Source organism: Candoia aspera, chromosome 12 (genome assembly GCF_035149785.1).
Source record: "Candoia aspera isolate rCanAsp1 chromosome 12, rCanAsp1.hap2, whole genome shotgun sequence".
Lineage (NCBI taxonomy): Eukaryota > Metazoa > Chordata > Lepidosauria > Squamata > Boidae > Candoia > Candoia aspera.
Genome location: NC_086164.1, coordinates 17,898,189 through 17,917,688, shown reverse-complemented (window position 1 = coordinate 17,917,688; position 19,500 = coordinate 17,898,189). Strand labels below are relative to the sequence as shown.

The 19,500-nt window shown below is 45.4% G+C and overlaps 1 protein-coding gene across 1 annotated transcript in view; it reads right to left on the bottom strand.

Annotated features, from left to right (window-relative positions):
- Positions 1 to 2,498: 2,498 nt before the first annotated feature.
- Positions 2,499 to 19,500, bottom strand: part of LAS1L (LAS1 like ribosome biogenesis factor) — a 30,010-nt gene continuing 13,008 nt past the window's right edge. Inside the window, exons 8-13 of the mRNA XM_063313682.1 lie at positions 17,503 to 17,588; positions 16,429 to 16,635; positions 12,845 to 12,986; positions 10,349 to 10,734; positions 9,249 to 9,393; positions 2,499 to 2,827 (exon numbers count right to left, since the gene is read on the bottom strand). Of these exons, the coding sequence (XP_063169752.1) occupies positions 2,737 to 2,827; positions 9,249 to 9,393; positions 10,349 to 10,734; positions 12,845 to 12,986; positions 16,429 to 16,635; positions 17,503 to 17,588 (1,057 nt within the window). The 3' untranslated portion in view covers positions 2,499 to 2,736. The remainder of the gene's footprint in view (positions 2,828 to 9,248; positions 9,394 to 10,348; positions 10,735 to 12,844; positions 12,987 to 16,428; positions 16,636 to 17,502; positions 17,589 to 19,500) is intronic.

The following is a 19,500-nucleotide window of genomic DNA, read 5'->3' as shown; positions in this document are numbered from 1 at the left end:
GTAAACCAGGGCTCCTCAACCTGGGCAACTCTAGGCTGTGCGGACTTCAACTCCCAGCAAAGCCGGCTGAGGAATTCTGGGAGTTGCAGTCCGCACAGCTTAGAGCTGCCCAGGTTGAGGAGCCCTGTGGTGGACGATCCTAGCAGAATCTTTCAGCACACTGAATGCTGAACAAAAGCTACTGCATGATTTTTTTTTTTTTTAAATTGGGGATGAAAATATTTTACTGTCAGTCAAAGCTCTATGCTTAGTTCTATATATTGTTAGCAATGTATTAAAAATGTTACAAGTCTTTTGTGTGCTTTCTTGGGAAGAAATACATATTGCTGTGGAGAAGAAGTTGTACACTGTCTGTAGCACCTCTTTTCCTCGAGGAATTCCCTTTTTGTAAAATGGCTTCAAAATCTAATCTGTACAAGCGAGGAGAGAATGGCAATTTAAAAATAGTGTCTGGTTTTTTGCTGCTAATTATTTTTCCCTGAAACTGTTACAACATTTGTTAAGCTGATTTACTTAACTTCTGTCTCCCTCTCTTGACGTTTCCAACACCAGTTCAAAACACTGATATTTCACCGCCTTCATCTCTCAATGCTGAATTTCTTCTCATGTAGAAGGGATGGTATTAAAAAATCACAACTGCCTGTATTGTAAATACATTTTGCTTTTAAATGCTCTTTTTGAGAGCACAGTATTTATTTATTTATTAATTTGTGTATCAAACAGCTATAGCCTCTCTATCTAGAAAAGGTCAGAAAACTCCATCCTATGAAGTATTTATTTGCATTTGAATTTTCTGTAATAGACTATTGTACAATGCTTAATACTCAGTTTGCTTAGTTACTGAGATCTGGGGTAGGTGAAATAATTTTGAAATGCAAGCTTCAGTTAAGTGATTTTGTAAATATTTAGTGCTTTTTTGCTTGTACATCTTCTGACTACTGTTAGTCCTGTTGTAGTATTTACAGTAGTTTACTTTTTTCATTGGTAGAATTAAACTTTACTCTTTAATTGTTAAAAAAAATACATATATACATAAAAAAATCTTTGGGTTTTTTCTGTTGACCCAAATATAAGGTAAGTCTCAATGACAAAGAATGAAGATACATTTAAAATTAATTGCCCTGATCCGGTCAGAGGTGCAACGATGACTTTTAGAAGCGCAAGGCGCAGATTGCACATCGCAGGTGGTAACCCAGGCCTCACCAGCCTGTTTGGATAGCAGGTGGAGACAAAAGGGAATGTGCATTCCCCTCCAGAGCACCAGGGAAGGGTCACTAGCTCTGGGTCAGGGCTGGCATGCATGTCTTGTAAATAGTGTAATCTGCAGTGTTTTTATCTGTAGCTGCATGTTTAAGGCATTCACGGGCCAGGGCATCTGCGTTGCCTTTCTTTTTAAAAAAGCATGTTTTATAACTGAAACGGCCAAGTTGTACCAAAGCATCAGCTTCTGGGAGAGCGCCGTTTTTCCTTTATGAGACAATTCATGCCTTTGCGCTGATGCAGATCTGCACGCGGCCAATTGTAGGTATCTCCTTATCCAACCAGGGACGTACCTAAGCAACTTGCTACTTGGTCTAAAGTTATCTCAGTTGCTTTCTGGTGTCACCGGCCACAGAGTGAGTACACTTGATGCCACTGTGGAAACGTTTGCCCCCTATACCAGCAGCATTCATCTTTGTGCATGCCTACTCGAGAGAGGAATGGTTTTCATGGCACTGTTGACGGACTGCCAACGTGACATATTACGGTAGTCTGAACTACCAAATGGAAGGCAGAAAAGCGGCACAAACATTTACTACTGAATGCTCAGCGCATGTGGGACATTGTTAGAAGACTTGCCCAATGGTGCACTCCGGTTGAGTGAATAAGTAACTATATGGTGTGGCTTTGCAAGAATCATAACCAAAGTCTCAGAATGAATAGCGTCTGCTCAATGGCAGTTGTTGGGTGGCATCTCAGAATGCGTACAAAACCTTGGCCGTTCTAAATTCTTTTCTCCCTCATTCGTGGGCTGCTGCTTCTCCATGCATGTGCTTGCTTGTTCCTGCAGTTTGAGGATGCTCATGATCACTTAACCTGCTTTCCCTGACCCCCAGCCTGCTTGAACCTTTGGTTTCTAGGGACCAGTCTGGGTAAGAATGTTTATTCAATCATTATCTTAGGACTTTTCCCCACCTCTGTTTGAATTGTTCCAATTTCTGTGTAACACCCTTTGTAGAGATGCTTTATATCCAGGTATTAATGTGTATTCAATAAACGACCCACCAGCTCAGTCTCTGAAACAGCTTGTTTGTTTCCTCTTTGTAAAAAACAAAACAGTCGTCGTCTCATAGATGACTTCACAATAAGCTTAAATCTGTTCTGAAGTTCAGATCTGGGACAAACAGCAGGTGTATTTCAAAATGCTTTTTAAAGCCTTAAGAGAATCTAACATAGCAACAATGTACTATTCAAACCTATGAATTACATACGCTTTTTTTTTAAAGGCACTTATCTGCCAAAAATACGAAACATTTTATTGAAATGCAAGAATGAGTTTAAGCAGTGAGCAGTTCTGTTTTGCGGATTAGCTGTGCCCGCCTCTCCACAGCCCTTAAATGTCCAGGAGGAACCATCTAGTATGGAGAATTAGCTGCATTGCACCAAAATAACTTGCAAAGAGCAGGCACAGCATTCTTCCTCGAGCAGCAAGAAAAGCCTCCCTTTAGGTTGTGTCGTTGGCGCGGAATCGCCCCCTCAGAAAAGCTGAATCCCGCTCCTTAACTTATGAAGCTCGCTCTGGGTCCATAAGAGTCCCGCTGTGAGAAAGCCAGGCCATTCTGATGAGCTGTGGAAAAAGGAAGGGCGACAGTGAGCCGAAAGAACTGCAGCACACAATGACTCAACCGAGTGTGTGCTGATTGCATCATGTGGGAAAAGCTGGGGGAAAGGAGCGCCGTCTGCTCCAGACACACATGAAATGTACTCACCGGGCACAAAAGAGAGGCAAGTTAATGGACACATTTGCTCCCATTGCCCAAACTCCTTTAGGAAGCTTTTGGACAGTTACGGGGCCCCGCTGAAAAAACGAGGCAGGAAGTAGGGAAATTAGTTCAGACTAAAGGAAGGGGAGCCGTCCTGGCCTGATCTAGAACTGAATCTGACTGGACAGAAGCAAGAGCAGAAAGGATTTATTTCTCTGCCCTCACTGTGTCCTCTGAGTGCCACCCAATGGCCCTGTCCCTTCTGGGTCAGGAGGGATCAGCAGAGCACCTGCAGGCTCTGAAGTGAACGGTCCTGGGGGTCGTGGGTGTGGCCACCTGGATTTTAGAGCCATCCCCCTTCTGGCTGGGTCCAAGCGGTGGTCAATGCCTCTGTGTGTGGGGTGGTGGTACCCCTCCTCAAGAGGCCATACTTGGACTCAACAGTGTTAGACAACTTCAATCCAGTCTTCAAACTAAAAAGGGAAGGTTGTTGAGGGGGTGGTTGGCACTCAGCTACAAAGGGCTCTGGATGAAGCAGATTATCTGGATCCTTTTCAGTCTGGCTTCAGACTGGGGCACAGCACTGAAATGGCATTGGTCACACTTTAGAGAGCTTGGGATGAGGGTGGTGCCACCATTCTGGCCCTCCTGGATCTCTCGGCAGCTTTTGATGCCATTAACCACAGTATCCTTCTGGACTGGCTTCAGGGGTTGAGAGCAGAAGGAACCGTTTCGTGGTGGTTCTCCTTCCTCTGTGGCCCATTCCAGCCAGTGTTGGTGGGGAAGGAGAGGTCAAGCCCCAGGTCCCTGCAGTGTGAGGTGACCCAGGGCTCCAGTCTTTCACCTCTCCTCTCTAACATGAAACCACTGGGGGAGATCATCTGACGGCATATGGTGCGGTATTATCAGTATGCTGATGATGCCCAGCTATACATCTCCACCCCAGCTGGGCAGGTGATGCTGTTGGAGGCGGTGAGGGTCTGGATGGAAAGGGACTGGCTTTGACTCAGCCCGGGCAAGACAGAGCGGCTTTGGTCTTTGGCCCCCTCAGGGGGGGTGATAGGTCACCTTTGACTCTGAACAGGGTGGCACTTCCTTGGACTGAGGTGGCCCGCGAGTTGGGAGTCCTCCTAGACTGATGGTTCCTGCTCGAGGTGGCAGCTATGGCTAGGGGAGCCTCTGCACCCTTTCCTGGACTGGGAGGCCTTGCTCACAGTCACTCATGCCTTGGTCACTTCCTGTTTGGATTACTGCAATGTGCTCTACATGGGGCTGCCTTCAAAGGCCACCTGGAAGTTACAACTGGTCCAGAATGCAGCAGCCCACGTGTGTGTGGTGATGAGCACCCCTAGGTCTGCTCACGTTGCACCCCCGTTGCATGAGCTGCACTGGCTCCCAGTTTCCTTCCAGGTGCAATCCAATGTGCTGGTTATTACCTTTAGAGCCCCACGTGGCGCTGGACCAGGTCATTTGTGGGACTCTCTCTGTAAGGACATCTGTGCGTCCTACCAGATCAGACAAGGCGGGCACCCTCCTAGCCTCTTCCCTTCAATGTTGCTATCTTACGGGACTTGGGAAGTGTGTGTATGCCATGGCAGCCCCTGCCCCACGGGACACCCTTCCCCCTGAGGTTCGGCAGGTCCCCACCTTTTTAGTCTTCTGAGAAGCACTGGCTTCCCCCCAGGTGCCGGGAGAGGGCAAGGTTCGTGGGATGAACTTCCTTTGAACTGCATGGGGAAGTTTAGCTGTGGTGCTAGATCTTTTGGTTTTAATGTTTTTTTTTTTAAATCGTGGATAGATACTGTTTTACTTTGGGATTGTGAGCTGCCCAGAGTTTGATTCAAGATGGCTATATAAAGTTTTACGTAAAAATAATATAATAAAATAAAATAAGATCTATTTTATCAGCTTGCCATTTTTACACACTGGCATTATTTTTAATGATTATGGTTTCGATTTCTTGTTTATGTTTGTTGTATGTTGCCAGAGCCGTGTATGAATTGGACAGCCATATAAATGTTTGTAATCAATCAATCAAACAGAACGGATTGGAATCCAGAGAAATTCAACCCCAGAAATTAAGTGATTTGTGGCTTAGCACACTGGGAGACAGTTCAGTGATCTACTCATGGGGTAGAACAAGAACAATACAGTGAGCAATATAATCACAGAAGCTCTTTCTTCCAACCAATAGAATCACCTCCCCCACTTATTCCTTCCAGATTTTGAGATTTTAGCAGCTGCCCAAAGCTTTTGAGCGTATTGATGTACATGCAAGTGCTACAAACCTGTTTTTTTTTTTAAAAGGGGGGTAATATATATAATTTTCTTGTTCCATAAAACAGTGGTATAAATTAACTTGGTAATGCCCTGAGCTACTAACCTTGGCTCAGAAATTACACAGTTCTTAGTATAATATTCCTAAGCTACTTTTCATATTGGCCACCCACCTACTTGCTATCCTTCCAGATTTAATTTTCATAATGAAACAGTAATACTGCTCCACTTTGAGTTCCTCTGAGTTTGACCTTAAGAGTTCAAGCCTTCTTACCCATCACTGATGTGCTCCATCCAACACTGTCCCACATACCTGATACTCTGTGAAATCCAGACCAACACTCAATGACGGTCTAGCCGGATTTGATGTCAGGGTGTAGCACAGACATAAAGAGATTTTTTTGATGTTACCAACATTGGATGTTACACAAAATGGACTTCACACTCTTGAGAATAAGTGATGCAGACAAAGTATGTAACATTTCAATGGCACTGCTCTGAACTTAAAATGGGCAAAGCTTTGTGAAAGAAACGTTTATACCCATTTTGAAAGCATCGCTGTCCAACCTCAATTTCTCCCGGAAAGCAGATGCATCCTGTATGTCAGTCAAGTTCTTCCTCTTTGGCTTGCAAAAGCAGACGGGGAAAACAGACGCTCAGCCCATTCAGCTTCTCTCTCTACCCTTCAGCAACAGGTGAAAACTCTAAGACTAACAGCTGACACAATACCACCCTGCCTCCTCACAAGAAAATCTGCTTCCTGAGCATGATTTCAAAGTCAGAATAAACTCCTTTTCTTTCTCTAAAGACCACAAACCACACTTAGTTATTCAAATGATTCCTCAAACTCCTCCTCATGGAGTAAGTGCCCTTCTGCTGGTTTGCGAGAGCCAAGGCTGCTAAGGATTCAAACAAAATCTCAAGTCACCTGACAGCGAAGGGAAAGGAGAGCGCCACAAACAGATGGACGGAATCACACGTAAAACTGATTCAGAGAAAACAACAACCCTTTGTGGATAGGTGCATGTATTTTCGGCAGAGGGTCAAGGGGAAACTTTCACATCACCTTAGATGCCATCCGGAAGACAGAAGTCCCGGGTCTTTTACAGCAAGCAATAAAGCCAACAAAAAGGGGCTCTAAAAATTGAGGAAGGGCCAGTATGTTCCATATTGGTGAACTTCAGCCACCAGGAAACTCTGCTGTCACTGCAACAACTGAGATGCGACTCAGAGTCCTTGACAGTCCTCTATTATTACATAATCCCTTTCAATTGGATTAACAACTAATGAGAGAGATCAGGATTTGCAAGTGTGAGAAAAACTCCCAAGCCACTTTCTGCCTTTCTGTATCAGATTCTGTCTTTTCACTTGCTTTTCAGAAGATACTCACCCACAACTCGGCCTCTTTCATTCGACTCCTGTAATTCTGTAGGAATATAGCTATAATATGAACGTGTTATGAAATGTCTGACTTGAGTGCTCTAATGTAAGCAGTAGAATGCAAAACTTGGCTAGCATTTGCATTGTTTATTGGGATCTATTAAAATCCTGTAAAGTAGGCCACAATTATCAAACACTGAAGGAGACACTTTGTAGCGTCTTTCAGCCACAAAGCAAACTCATCAACCAGGTGAGTTCTGAATCAGAGATCTGACAATCCAGGATTCAAGTTGTAGCTCTATTGTTGCCACAGCATCTGGGGCAAATACCATCCGAAATGAATTCCCAAGTGTCACACTGTAATAACAGTAGTGATTCATAACAATACGCACTTTGCTGACTGCATATTATGCCTATGTCCCTCAGGAAAGTCAGCCAAACTGCAATCTCAAATTTGACTTATGAAAAAGCTACTTGCACATTTCTGGCTGAATAATTGGACTATATTCAATAACGGGGGAAAGGAGGGCAGTCAGCAGCCTTAAAACAACATGAATACCTACAACTTTGATCTAACTGATGTGCAAAGTGTCCCTTTTCCATACATCCTTGATAGAAGATTCCCATGTCTACCCTATAGGAATGGGTTCATCTTGGTTAATTATGCAGATACAATATATTAAGCTGCATGATCCAATCTTGAATTGCTATCAAAACTACATTTGGGATAACCACAATCCCATTAGAAAGATACCATGTGACTGCATGGGAAACTTTCTGCATCTCCCTTCTGTACTTCCTACTTAACCACACCTAATGAGTTTCAACAGTTGCACAAGAAAAGCTGAAGTGGATATAACTGGTCACAGTTGCCATAGTTGTGACAACCAATATTAGTTTCCGGATGACAGAATTATGCAAGTCTGCAGCTACTGCTGAAATGGACAATTAGAAGCCACCCTCCTAAAGTATTCACTGCATACCAAGCTGCACTACAAACTGCAAAGGCCAGAAATTATAGTATTATACTCCAGATCCCACCGTTCTCTAAAGGGCTGGCTGGACTGTATGCAAGAAGATGGCAGGTTGCAGACTAAGATCAGGCCAGGGACTCCACTTTTTCTTAGCCCCAGGACCACTTGGCTTGTGGGAAGCGCACCAAGAACCACTCCCTAAAAACTAGTGCTTAAAGAGAAGACACAATCCAAATCTGATCTACGTTTGTATTTAGATTATATATTTCACCGTATTAAAACCTAATTAGACATAGTTACTCTGTAGTTCTAGACATCCTCGGTGTAATTTTCCCCTTTAGTCACATTAAAGATTACAGTCTAAGAAAAAGTCAGGAATTGGTCATGGTTTTGGGTCAAAGCCATAATATGTGTTGTGGCAAAAACACCACAACAACGGCTGCTACCAGGTATGAACATCTTACTGGTCAAACATTCTGTAGCAACTCAGCTGGGCCCAGAGGGTGCAACGCTGGGGGTTTCAAACCTTCCCAAGGCGCCCACTGGGTCAACACACCCTGGCCCTGACTCCTGCCCTGGTGTAGCTGCTTGTTTGTTATTGCACTAGGAATCCTCCAGTCTCCAGTGGTGAATCTGTTGAGGTCAAGCCTGCCTTCTGGTTCCAGGACTGAAGGAGTAATGAGATCATCTTTAGAACAATACCTGCCTGAATACCAAAGTTGGTAGAAAAACTATGTAGTGTGCTCTGTTGCATCTAAACACATACAGAGGTCAAAACCAGCAACTCTCTCATGACATTGGGCTACACAACTTGGAATTCAGAAGAGAAATAGAGTATAACCCCTAACTTCATGTGGCAATGAAATCAGGGAGAAGGGAGAGGGCATCAAACTTTGTGAGCCCTATTTTATAAATAATAAAATATCCCCGACACAGGGAAAGTATAGCTTAAAAAATCCAGACTGTGCTGCCTAATTCATTAGAGTTCATGAAAACGGTTAAGCCATCAACTGAACTTCAGAGGCCTAAAGTGAACCTAAGACTTTTAAAGGAAACAACTTTCCTCTATTTTCATGCTACCATTTCAGTACTGGAACTTAAAGGGAACAGGCTCTTCCAAACTCTGCAGTAGAAGTGGATTTTTAAATCATGAAGGGAAATTAAAAAAAAAAATCCAACCTAATGCTTAAGCTGTAGCTCAAGGCAGCTGTAAATCATAAATCAGATCTGGGTTAACACAACTTGCTACCCGTTCCCAACAGCGCTGTTAACCTTTTCTACCTTTGGGGCCAGGGCCATCTGGTACTCTCCAAAATATTTAGGACTACAGCTCCCATAACCCTTTGCCACTGGCTGTGCTAGCTGGAATTGTTGGACTCAAAGTCCCCAATACTTGCATAACCCTAGAATATCCACCCCTGACCTAGACAGCTCAGGACATCACTGCAACTTGTACCTCACCCCACTTTATCTGAGCAGCAGCCCTTGGAGGCATCTCAAACTGAGAGGGACGGGCACAGAGAGACGACACTGTCCCAAAGCCTTCCTCACTAATCATTATGGTTCAGCCCAGCCTCCCTCTTGCTTGTCCCAGAGGTAACTTTGACCATTCCTGGACAGTGGGAACCCCCCCAATCCCCAGTGCAATACTCACACGCTGTCGGGGGAACTTTTCCTGTCTCCGTGCCCCAGCTGGTCGAGAGCCGACATCACGGTGTAGTTATCCACTACCAGGGTATCAGGATCATCTGTTTGGCCAGGCAGTTTTCCCAGGGGAAAATTTCTCCATTTCAGCTCATCTGTGGGGAGGGGGGGGATTAAACAGATAGACCTTAGCAAGATCAAGTAGCCTGGCTGGGGGTGGGGCTGAACAGAGAGAAGATTTTCTAGATACTGTTAGAAGCGTGATGTGTGTGATCACCAGAAAACAACAGGCTGTTCCATCACCCCAGAAACTTAAATGTGTAATTGCCCGAGAGAGATCGCGGCAATGGGAAAGCATCAGTCTCGTCTCCCCAGACTCCCTTTGCCCAATAGCAGCTTGGATATCTTAGAGGATGGAAGGGTCTCATCTCCTGTTACAGCTAGCCCAACCTAGCTGGGAAAAAGGAAGGGGGTTTATAGCCTAGTCACCCATGTTACTTCACCTCCTGAGGATGCACACTGGAAACCGATGGACAGAGTAGAAACACTACTCCCATCTAGCTTCAGACTAGTTATGATTTACCCCCCGCTTCAGTCAGCTCAACTGATAATGATGGATTATGCTGTGAGTTCAGCAATACAGAGAGGCCCCCACCTTTGTTCTTCCTGAGCAGCAGACCCCCAAGGTTTTAGGCAGGTTCCAAGCCCCACCTGGAGATACCAGGGATCAAGCCTAAAAGACACATGGCCTATTCCTCTAGAGCACTGTTTCTCAACCTTGACGACTTTAAGATGTGTGGTGGACTTCAGCTCCCAGAATTCCCCAGCCAGCATGCTGGCTGGGGAATTCTGGGAGCTGAAGTCCACCACACATCTTAAAGTCGCCAAGGTTGAGAAGCACTGCTCTAGACTATGCTTCCAAGGATCCGCACAGTCCTCTAAGCTGGACGTTTCATCCCTCCCTGGCCGTTTCCCTGCCTCCAGTTCCACTCACCCCAACCACAGGTTAGAGAGAGACACATTCAGAGATCAAGTATGCGACGAAGGCCTACTTCCTGCTTTTAACATGCCGAATCTGCCAAGTCCAACCGACCTGAAGCTGGGTTTTACCTGAGCTGACCTGCCAGGCTGTGCCCTGAAGCGCTTTCCTTTTCTCGGCCAAAGCTCCTGGGTCCTCCAGCAAGAGAGGTTCTTGCTGTGACGGTGACTGAGTGTCCATGTCTTCTTCGTCCTCCTCCTCCTCCTCCTCCTCCGCCAACCCTTCCTCTTTGACTCTTCCCAGCAGCAGCCCTCGCCTCCCTGCTCTCTTCAGGAATCTGCGGGCAGCAGCACTGAGCTTCAGTAAGCTCTCCACAGTGTAAACGGGCTGCCTGCCAAAGTCCAGAGTTGAGCCGGAACTGGGAAGGGAGCCCTCTTCTTGGGTGTAAACAGAAGCGAGGTAGAGAAGTTTCTCTTGAGCGTCATCCGGCAAGGGCGGCTCCATACTCAGCAGAATCCTGGCGAAGAGCAAGGAAGACCGAGGAACAAAAGCAGAGAAGCAAAAGCAAGCAGCTCTCAGGTGGACAGGGAAAACGAAGCTGCCCTAAACCCAACACATTGCAGATGACAAGAAACCGCGCCTGGAGTTTCACGAGCACCAGCAAAAAGGCTGGGCAAAACGGGACAAACCCGTTCTCGTCGCTCAGCGGCCAGCTTTCTGCACCACTCCTGAGAAAGAAAATCCAGCGGCCAGCCTAGAAATGGGACCGGACGGGGAGCAGACACACTGCTTCGTTCTTCCCACAGCTACTTGGAAGAACATACTTTATTCTTTTTTGCAAGCCTCCAAAGAGGTTAGTAAGGGACGCGGCGGCGCTGTGGGTTAAACCACTGAGCTGCCGATTGGAAGGTCGGCGGTTCGAAACCGCGCGGCGGGGTGAGCTCCCGTGGCTCGTCCCAGCTCCTGCTCACCTAGCAGTTCGAAAACATGCCAATGTGAGTAGATCAATAGGTACCGCTTCGGCGGGAAGGTAACGGCGTTCCGTGTCATGCTGGCCACATGACCACGGAGGAAGTGCCTACGGACAAACGCCGGCTCTTCGGCCTTGAAATGGAGATGAGCACCGCCCCCTAGAGTCAGACACGACTGGACTTTACGTCAAGGGAAACCTTTACCTAAAGAGGTTAGTAGACAGATTTTTCCCATGCTGTCTACAAAAGCAGCAGAGCTCACCCAGGAAGTCACAGTAGCTGGGTTCAAACACTGCGCTGAGCCAAAAGGGAACAACCTAAAGCAGGGTTCCTCAATCTTGGCAGCTTGAGGATGTGTGGACTTCAACTCCCAGAATTCCCCAGCAGGGTTCCTCAACCTTGGCAGCTTGAGGATGTGTGGACTTCAACTCCCAGAATTCCCCAGCAGTGTTCCTCAACCTTGGCAGCTTGAGGATGTGTGGACTTCAACTCCCAGAATTCCCCAGCCAGCTTCCTGGGAGTTGGTCCACACATCTTCAAGCTGCCAAGGTTGAGAAACACTGATCTAGAGTGAGGATGCAGGCATCCCCAAGCCCATTCTTTGTGCTCAAGAGTCCACCAAGTTGTGCTGTTGAAGGTCAGTGGTATACTGTTGAATTATAGAGGATAATTTCCCGCCTATTTTTGGAGTACTAAAATTCATAAAACGGACAATAATGAACAGGCCTCGAATGCAGTTACAGACGGTGAAATCACGGGTGTTGCGCTAAAGTGGAACTGTGGCCTCACATAAGCAGCTCCAAAAAAAAAAAAAAAGCCTGAATAAGAAATTTAGTGATTACTATCTAAAAGGGGATTTCCTTGCACTGATCATCTGCTGTCCCCTGACCCTTTACCAGTTGGAAATCTATATTCAAGAACATTCTTGCATAATGAACATGTCCTATGAATTATTATTATGGCATGGGGTACATAAAATAATTCAAATGGCAAATGGGGGCTTTTAAAAGTGAAGGAGATTGGAGAAGGCCTAAGTGGGTTTTTTTTTAATCTGTTCAATCGTGTGATTCTCAGAGACTGCCTGGACAAGTCCCTGCAGTTTTCTTGGCAAGGCTTTTCGGAAGTGGTTGGCCACTGCCTCCTTCCTAGGGCTGAGCGCGCGCAACTGGCCCAAGGTCACCCAGCTGGCTTCATGCCTAAGGAGGGACCAAAACGCCCGGTCTCCTGGTTTCTAGCCTGATGCCTCACCCACACCACCAAACTGGCTCTCTCTCTCTCAGCTATCACCATTCCCTTACTGGCTGAAAACATGAACGCTTGCATTCTTCAAGACGAAAGCACAGGGAGGGGATGATTGCATGGATCAATGGTTCCTGCACTTTCTGACCATTTCTTTAGTGGCCCAATGACCGAAAAAAGACTGAGAAATACTGATCCAGGTGAAACTCTGATGATGGACTCTCAGAAATGAGAGAATATGGAGGCACCAAACCCTTTAAGACCTTCCAGCCCTGCGGATTTCAATTTAGGCCTTGAAACGATGAAAGCCAACTGAGATGCCCAAACACCGCCTTCCCATCACTCTCCCCTGCATCAGAACCACAAAGCCCACATTGTGATCTCAGATCCATCCCACTGAAGGACTGATGTACTTACAGATGCAAGAGATGGGGACTTGCCCAGCAAGGTGCTTCGAGGCAATCCCTGAGGAGCTTCAGCCACTGCAATGAAATATGGCGGTGAAACAGTCTTAGGCAGCTTTGTTTCTTCTTTGCTCTGGAAGACTTTAACTTCTTCTCTTAAACCAGAATCGTGGAAGAAGAAAAGAAAGGAAGGCTCTCACTACCAAGATTGGATTTTGAAAAGATAGATATGGGCTGAAGTTTAGATGTCACAAATGTAGTTGCGCTCTAGTGTCGCACAGGGTCACTCACCACTTCTGAACCTCAGTTCTACCTATAAAATGGGGGCATGGGAAGGAGACGTGAGCATGTCACTTGACCAAAGCCAAGGCACCGGATCCATGCCCAGTCTGGCCTTCATATTGTGCACTTGAGTTCACTTTCACATTTCAGTAAGCATTTGCTTAGTTAATCATGGGTGCTGCTTAGGGTCCACACAAGACAACCAGACTGGGTAAGGGCAGGCGACACACTGAACCACCAACTAGGCCTCAACACTCCTGTCTAGTGCCACGAACATCCAACCTTTCCATTTGGTACAGACAGATGATCCCAATTTTATGGATTGGCAGCTAGGCTGAACAATAGTGGATGCTTTCCAAAGCCCATACAGCATTCAACCTGCTCTCTTTTGGTGTATATTCTACATTGCCAAAGCGGCAGTTAGGAAGCTGCTGAGCTGGAGTGTTTTAATTAATACAATTGCAATTGAAGCATTAATGCCAGATTTTTATTTTTAAAAGCACGGCAGCTAATTTGGAAAAATCATTAGCAGAAAACCAGGTTGCGTGGATGATCCAGTGAAGGCTTTTTTTTTTTTTTTTGGTTCTGCAAAGATATCTGGAACTCAAACAATGAAAATGACACATCGCAGAGCAGGTCACTGCAGCATAAGCCTCACCCACTTCTTTGCTCCCTTGTTTAATCTGCAGCCAAAGGACAGAGCGGTTGCTGGGCAGTGCGGCATCTGGAAAGCCGCTGTAGGCTTGTTTTGTCTTTCCTGATAAGCTCACACGCGATTTAGAACACAGCCTGCTTCACAAATCTGATAAAAATACCACAAAGCCACGCACAAAACATATTCGTGTTTAATGAACCCTTGCTCGATTCCTCTCCTGGTAGGGATAGGTGCAGAGAATTACATCTTACCTTCAGTTTTAGTATTTTCGTGCGTTTTATAAGTGAGGATAAGTCGTTGTCGTTCTGAGCTTTTCCTGTATTCATTTTTCTGGGGATACCATCGAAGGCCAGCTCAAAGTCAATACATGCAGTGCATAGGGCAGATCTTGGTTTTGCTATTTATCCAAGAAGGGACTCAACCTTTGTCCCTGCTCTGCTGAATTCTGGCCTTCTCTTGAATTCCTTGCTTACGATGCTTAATGAACTAACGGGGCAAAAATTTCCAGGGAGTAAAAAATTAGCACCATTATGGCCAAATCCCAGTCTTTGGGAACATGGGTTGTCTGACTTATGTAGGTGAATAGGGAGGCCAGGATTGGCACCCACCATTCCCAAGAGTTTTTAAGTCAATTCTGGAAGAATCCAAGCTACTCCTGCCGCCTTTCTGGATTTCAGCTGGTTAATCACATCAGCCACTTTTGAGACTAAGACCTACAGCCAGCATACAGCAAACAGAACCATTCCTTCCACCTTTTCACAGGAATTTCAGAATCCAAGTGTGCAGGCTCTGAGTGCCTGGAGGCAGATACCAGTGCCTGGAAAGCCCTTATTATTCAATTTTATATAATTGCATCGCTGATTGTCTGACAAAACCAGAACACCACCCCCAGAACATGGCAGGCCAGCAGATAGCAGTGTGACTCTGCACAGGTGACTCACTGACCCCAAAAGGACGAAAGAGGGCCTTTATTCCTGTTCTGTTTGGATCACCACTTACAAATGAACTGCAAGATTATAGTGTTCTCAAAAAGGCCCCAAAATCTGAGATTTCACTACACTGTCAAGGGCCAGAAATTTGACCAGGCCGCTGGTTTTAACCCCCTCAGTTTGATTTTTCAGCCAGGTGGGGAAGTTTACTTCTTACATGTCTCCTTGAAGGCTGAAAGCAGCAGCACAGCCATTCTGTCTTTCTTCCATATAAGGGGAGCACAGTCTATTCCAGCCATCACTAGTCTTTTTGTGGCAAAGCTTGTAGCCCAACTTATTCAAGGAGTTTAATCAGAGCTAAAGAGTCAGAAATCTCTGCTTGCGTCTACCAGGGCCAGGTTTTAAGAAAAGTCTTCCAAGTGGAAGACTAACGGAAGAGAATATTTGTAGTTCAGGATTCAACTGTGGAGTCCTTGGTGCTCTCTGAGCCTGGTTGTTTTCTTGCAGACAGAAGTGGGGTTTGCTCTCTGTTTATATACAGTAGCTTGCCCTGTATATAAACTCCCAGGGAATGCTGGGAATTGAAGTCCACACATCTTCCAGCTGCCAAGGTTGAGAAACACTGGTGTAAGCAGTGAACACCAGCCTAATCAAGGAACTACCAAGGAGAGAACAACACCCCCACCAACACTGGCAGGGCAAGCCACTGTACATAAACAGAGAGCAAGGCCCACTCCCTTTTTGCACTGAAGATGTTGCCTAGTCGGGCAACGAAACATCTGCAACCAAACAACCAAGCCCAGAGAGCACCAAGGACTCCAAAAGTAGAAAACACTTAATGCCTGGAGAAGGATATGTGAAGTCTGGCTAAGGTTGAATTTCCTACCGCAAGGCTTGGCCGATGTTGGCAGACTCCTTGCATGCACCATGGAAAAGGAGCATAGAGCAGGAGATGGCATGATACAGACTTTCTTCTTAGATACTTTACTGCTAAACCGTCATTTACTATATTTTTATATAAACTTTTTCTGTATTTTTATTTGGGATCTATACTTTAGTTGTAAAACTGTATAGTGTACTGGTCAGTGGCTGCAATAACAGATTTTGGTATTCATACTTGTATTTAGATTAGTCATCTTTGCCCAGTCAGGGGAGGGGATTAAAGCCAACTAAATCTATGGGTCTATTGACAAGTCTGTTGGAAATCTTTACATTGTCAAATGATTTTACTGAGAATGTTTTTAAAAAGACAGTTTTATGAAAGCGATGAAGGTGATTTGGCAATGAAAGATCAATGTCTGTAAAGAACTTTGAATTTATTCTCAACTGCAGAAAGTATGCATGTTGGTTTGGATGGATTTATTTCTCTAGAGATGTTCAGAAACAGTCAACAAGCCAAGGTTAAGGAGATGCCGGCTTTCTAGGAGGAGGAGGACTGGATTGCAACGCTGTCTTCACACAACACACTAAACCACTACTTTTTAGTCTAGAAGGTTGTGCAAATCCAACTTGTATGATTAGTTTTTTGCTTGTGTGATGTGAACCAGAAAACCGGTTAGGCCATGAATAAGTTCAGCACAGATAAGCATGCCATGCAAATAAAATCAACGGGAAAACTTTACTAGTCCCCGATCATGTTTTTCATCACCCTAACTCTAACCCACACTGATAGAGAGTCATATCAAGTGAAAATCTTAATCTTGTCTCATCTGAACACCTCCCAATACTTACTAACTTGCAAGTTGGCCTTCAGAATTTTTGTGATCCAGTTGATGAGGTACTGAAACCGAAGTGATGGGATCCTTGGGTGTGCCTTCAACTCATTAAACATTTTCTCCAGCAGAGTCTGAGTGAAATTTCTGGAGTGCAAACCTTTCAGCAGGGGCTGCCAGTAACGAAGAAACACTCGAGGGATCTTAAAATCCCACTTGTGAGTTTCTACACTCCGACCAACATAGAAGAAGAGGGACAGGGAAGAAAAATAATTTTAAAAACCGAATCTTACAAACACCAATATCCACTTGTCAGTGCTCTTAAGGTTAGAAAATTAAATTTCGATACTAATTCCCTGGGGGCCAGGAAAACGTAACTGTAATAAACACTGCCAATTTTAAAGAGAAAGAAAGAAGTATAAGAACAAAGACCAACAAATTACATGGCAACTATTTTGAAAAGGACAAGAAAAATAAAATAGATGAGGCACTCGGGCAAATGTTTTCTTAGAAGAAAAATAAGCCATTTAAAAGAGGTACATCTGTCAATAATGATTCAAGGTGACTGGGGGTTGGGGAGGCACAGACCATGGACTAATCTGAGTGCAGGAAACCAGGGAGTTAATCTTGCCTTGCATTTCTGAATTCTCCACTAGCGTGAACTCAGTTCTCACTATGCAGACGCTTTCTTTTTATTATTTGAGATGTTCTCCAGGAGACCATCTCCTCCAACCTGTCTGGAAGTTAAAACCTTCAGGAGAGCCTTTTCTGAACGTGTCCCTGGAGCCCTGCTGGCCCGGCATACGGTCAAGGGCCTTTGCTCGTTCCAGGTGACAGAATTAAAACCTTTAGAACATCAGTTCAAACCCCCCTTTCTAGCCCTTGAAACACTTCCCATTTTAAGTGTCACAGGTTTGGTTTTTGCCTTAAACTGGTCCCACGAACCGCTGTGAGCGATTCCATGGAATGGCAACCCTGAGCGGACAGCTAAACAGACTGCCTGGATCTGGTGCAGCTCATTTGTGTGCATTTCGAACAGCCCAGGGTTGAAGACACACCTGCTCAAGGAAAGAAAGCCGCCCAGGATACCAACCTTGAGGGTGAACGCTCAAGATCTGCAGCGTGTCTGCAGTTGGAATGAGAAAGCCATCTTCCAGCAACGTCTCAGCCACACCTTCCCTATAGCAATTGTAAAGCCCAGTGAGTATTCTCCGGGATCTTCCAACTACATGCCCCCTTCTGCTCCCCCACTATATTGTTGTTGTTGTTGTTGTTACTATTCACAACAGCATGAAACCACAGCTGCCAGTTCTTTAGCTGGTGTTGGCCTTCATTCGCACTGAGTTCTTCCCAAGAACCTGGGATGTTGCAATGTATCGGCGTAGTATACATGCGAATCCAAGCAGTGTGGCCTTTTGTATTATTATTATTATTATTGCTTGCCCAATTCTCACACAAGCTCAGAAGCATGCTGATTTCGTCCAAGAGGCCCAACAAAAATAGCTGGTCCCTAATTCATTGGGGCCAGCCAGCTGGTAGCAGCTAACAGATCATGGCTGATTTTAGAAGAGCAAAGCAGAGGAGGGTCTGATTAATGCACCCACCACCTCTTACCTCACCACCCAGCCCAGAGCTCCCAACCTCTCCCCGCTGCCCCTTGACTCTTTTGCCAATAACTGCTGCTTTCTTTTTGCTCACCCCCCTCAACAGTATCCTCCATACAACCACAGGGACAACAGTTAACTCCCAGAATAATCCCCGCAGGATGGAAACAGCCACGCGGTGGCTGAGATGTTGCAGGGAATTCCACATTCAATTCCACCCAAAAAGTTGAGGCCTCTTTTGAGTTTAGCCCGTTACTCTCTTTCAGCCCAGGCTCCGTCACAGGACTATCATCACAGAGAAAGAAATGGGAATGTTACGCATACTACTTCACATCCCTGGAGGAAAGGCTGGATATAAATCCAGTATGGGTAGTCCTTGACTTACTATCTTTTGTTTACCAATAGTCTGTAGTTATGGAAAGCGTGCTTTTCAGCCTGTAAAGCACTTCCAAGCATCACAAAAGTCACACACACACACTGCAGTCACGTTTTGTGACTTTTTTGCCATTTTCCAGCAAAAAACGCCCATTGGGGGAGCTGGATTCACTTAGCAACCATGGTGATTTGCTTAATATCCCATGATTCGCTTAACGACTGCCATAAAAATGGTCGTAAAACCAGGTCTAGTCACATGGTGACTCGACTTACAACCGCAACGACTTACAATGGGAATTCCAGTCCCAATTGTGGTCGTAAGTCAAGGACTACCTGTAATGAGTACAGAACACCCCCCGGCACCCGGCCTTGGTAATGTGGTATTAGTTGCTGCTGACAAGCCTGTCATTTGCTCCTCCCCTCCTCCATTTTAAAAGGGATTTCCTTCATACACAAAGCCGGTATGACTAAGAGTCATTCTTTATTTTTGTACTGAAAAACAATGGGAGCCACATTGCTGTTTCTTGGTGGTTTTCCTTTGGTAGCATATCTTTGGTGGGGGGCTGCAAAAGGAATTAATGGGACACGCATGTCCTATAAATTAACCTCCTGAGGTCAACATTACAACAGCAGCAAGAAAAGCCCCATGCTGTACAGATTTTTTTCATTAACCATTTTAAAAATGTTAATTTCCAAGACTATTCTTAGACAGCACCAGAAGTGGGTGCTTCTCTTACACTTCCAGGAGTTGAGGAAATTCACAGTTTGCCACAACCCCCCCCAGTCAGGAAATCCGGAGACATACTGCGAAATCACAGGGCGATGTGAGAAGTTTTAAACCCCCCGAGCCTCCTTCCTTCACACGCACATGTTAGAAACTATTGATCTTGGAGCCACTATAAAGCTGAGCTTGACTGACCAAACCACTTTGGCCTTACCGTGCTTGCCAGCAAACCTGCTGTGTAAGCTGCAGAAACCACTTTCTGCACAAATTAACCCAACTAAAAGAATGGGTTAGTTCTGCCAAGGCCATTTCTATCTGAAGTGGAGTCAAATGGGGATTTACACAGGTCAGGAAATCAGGGAGACAATACGCAAGCCCAAAGTTTGTT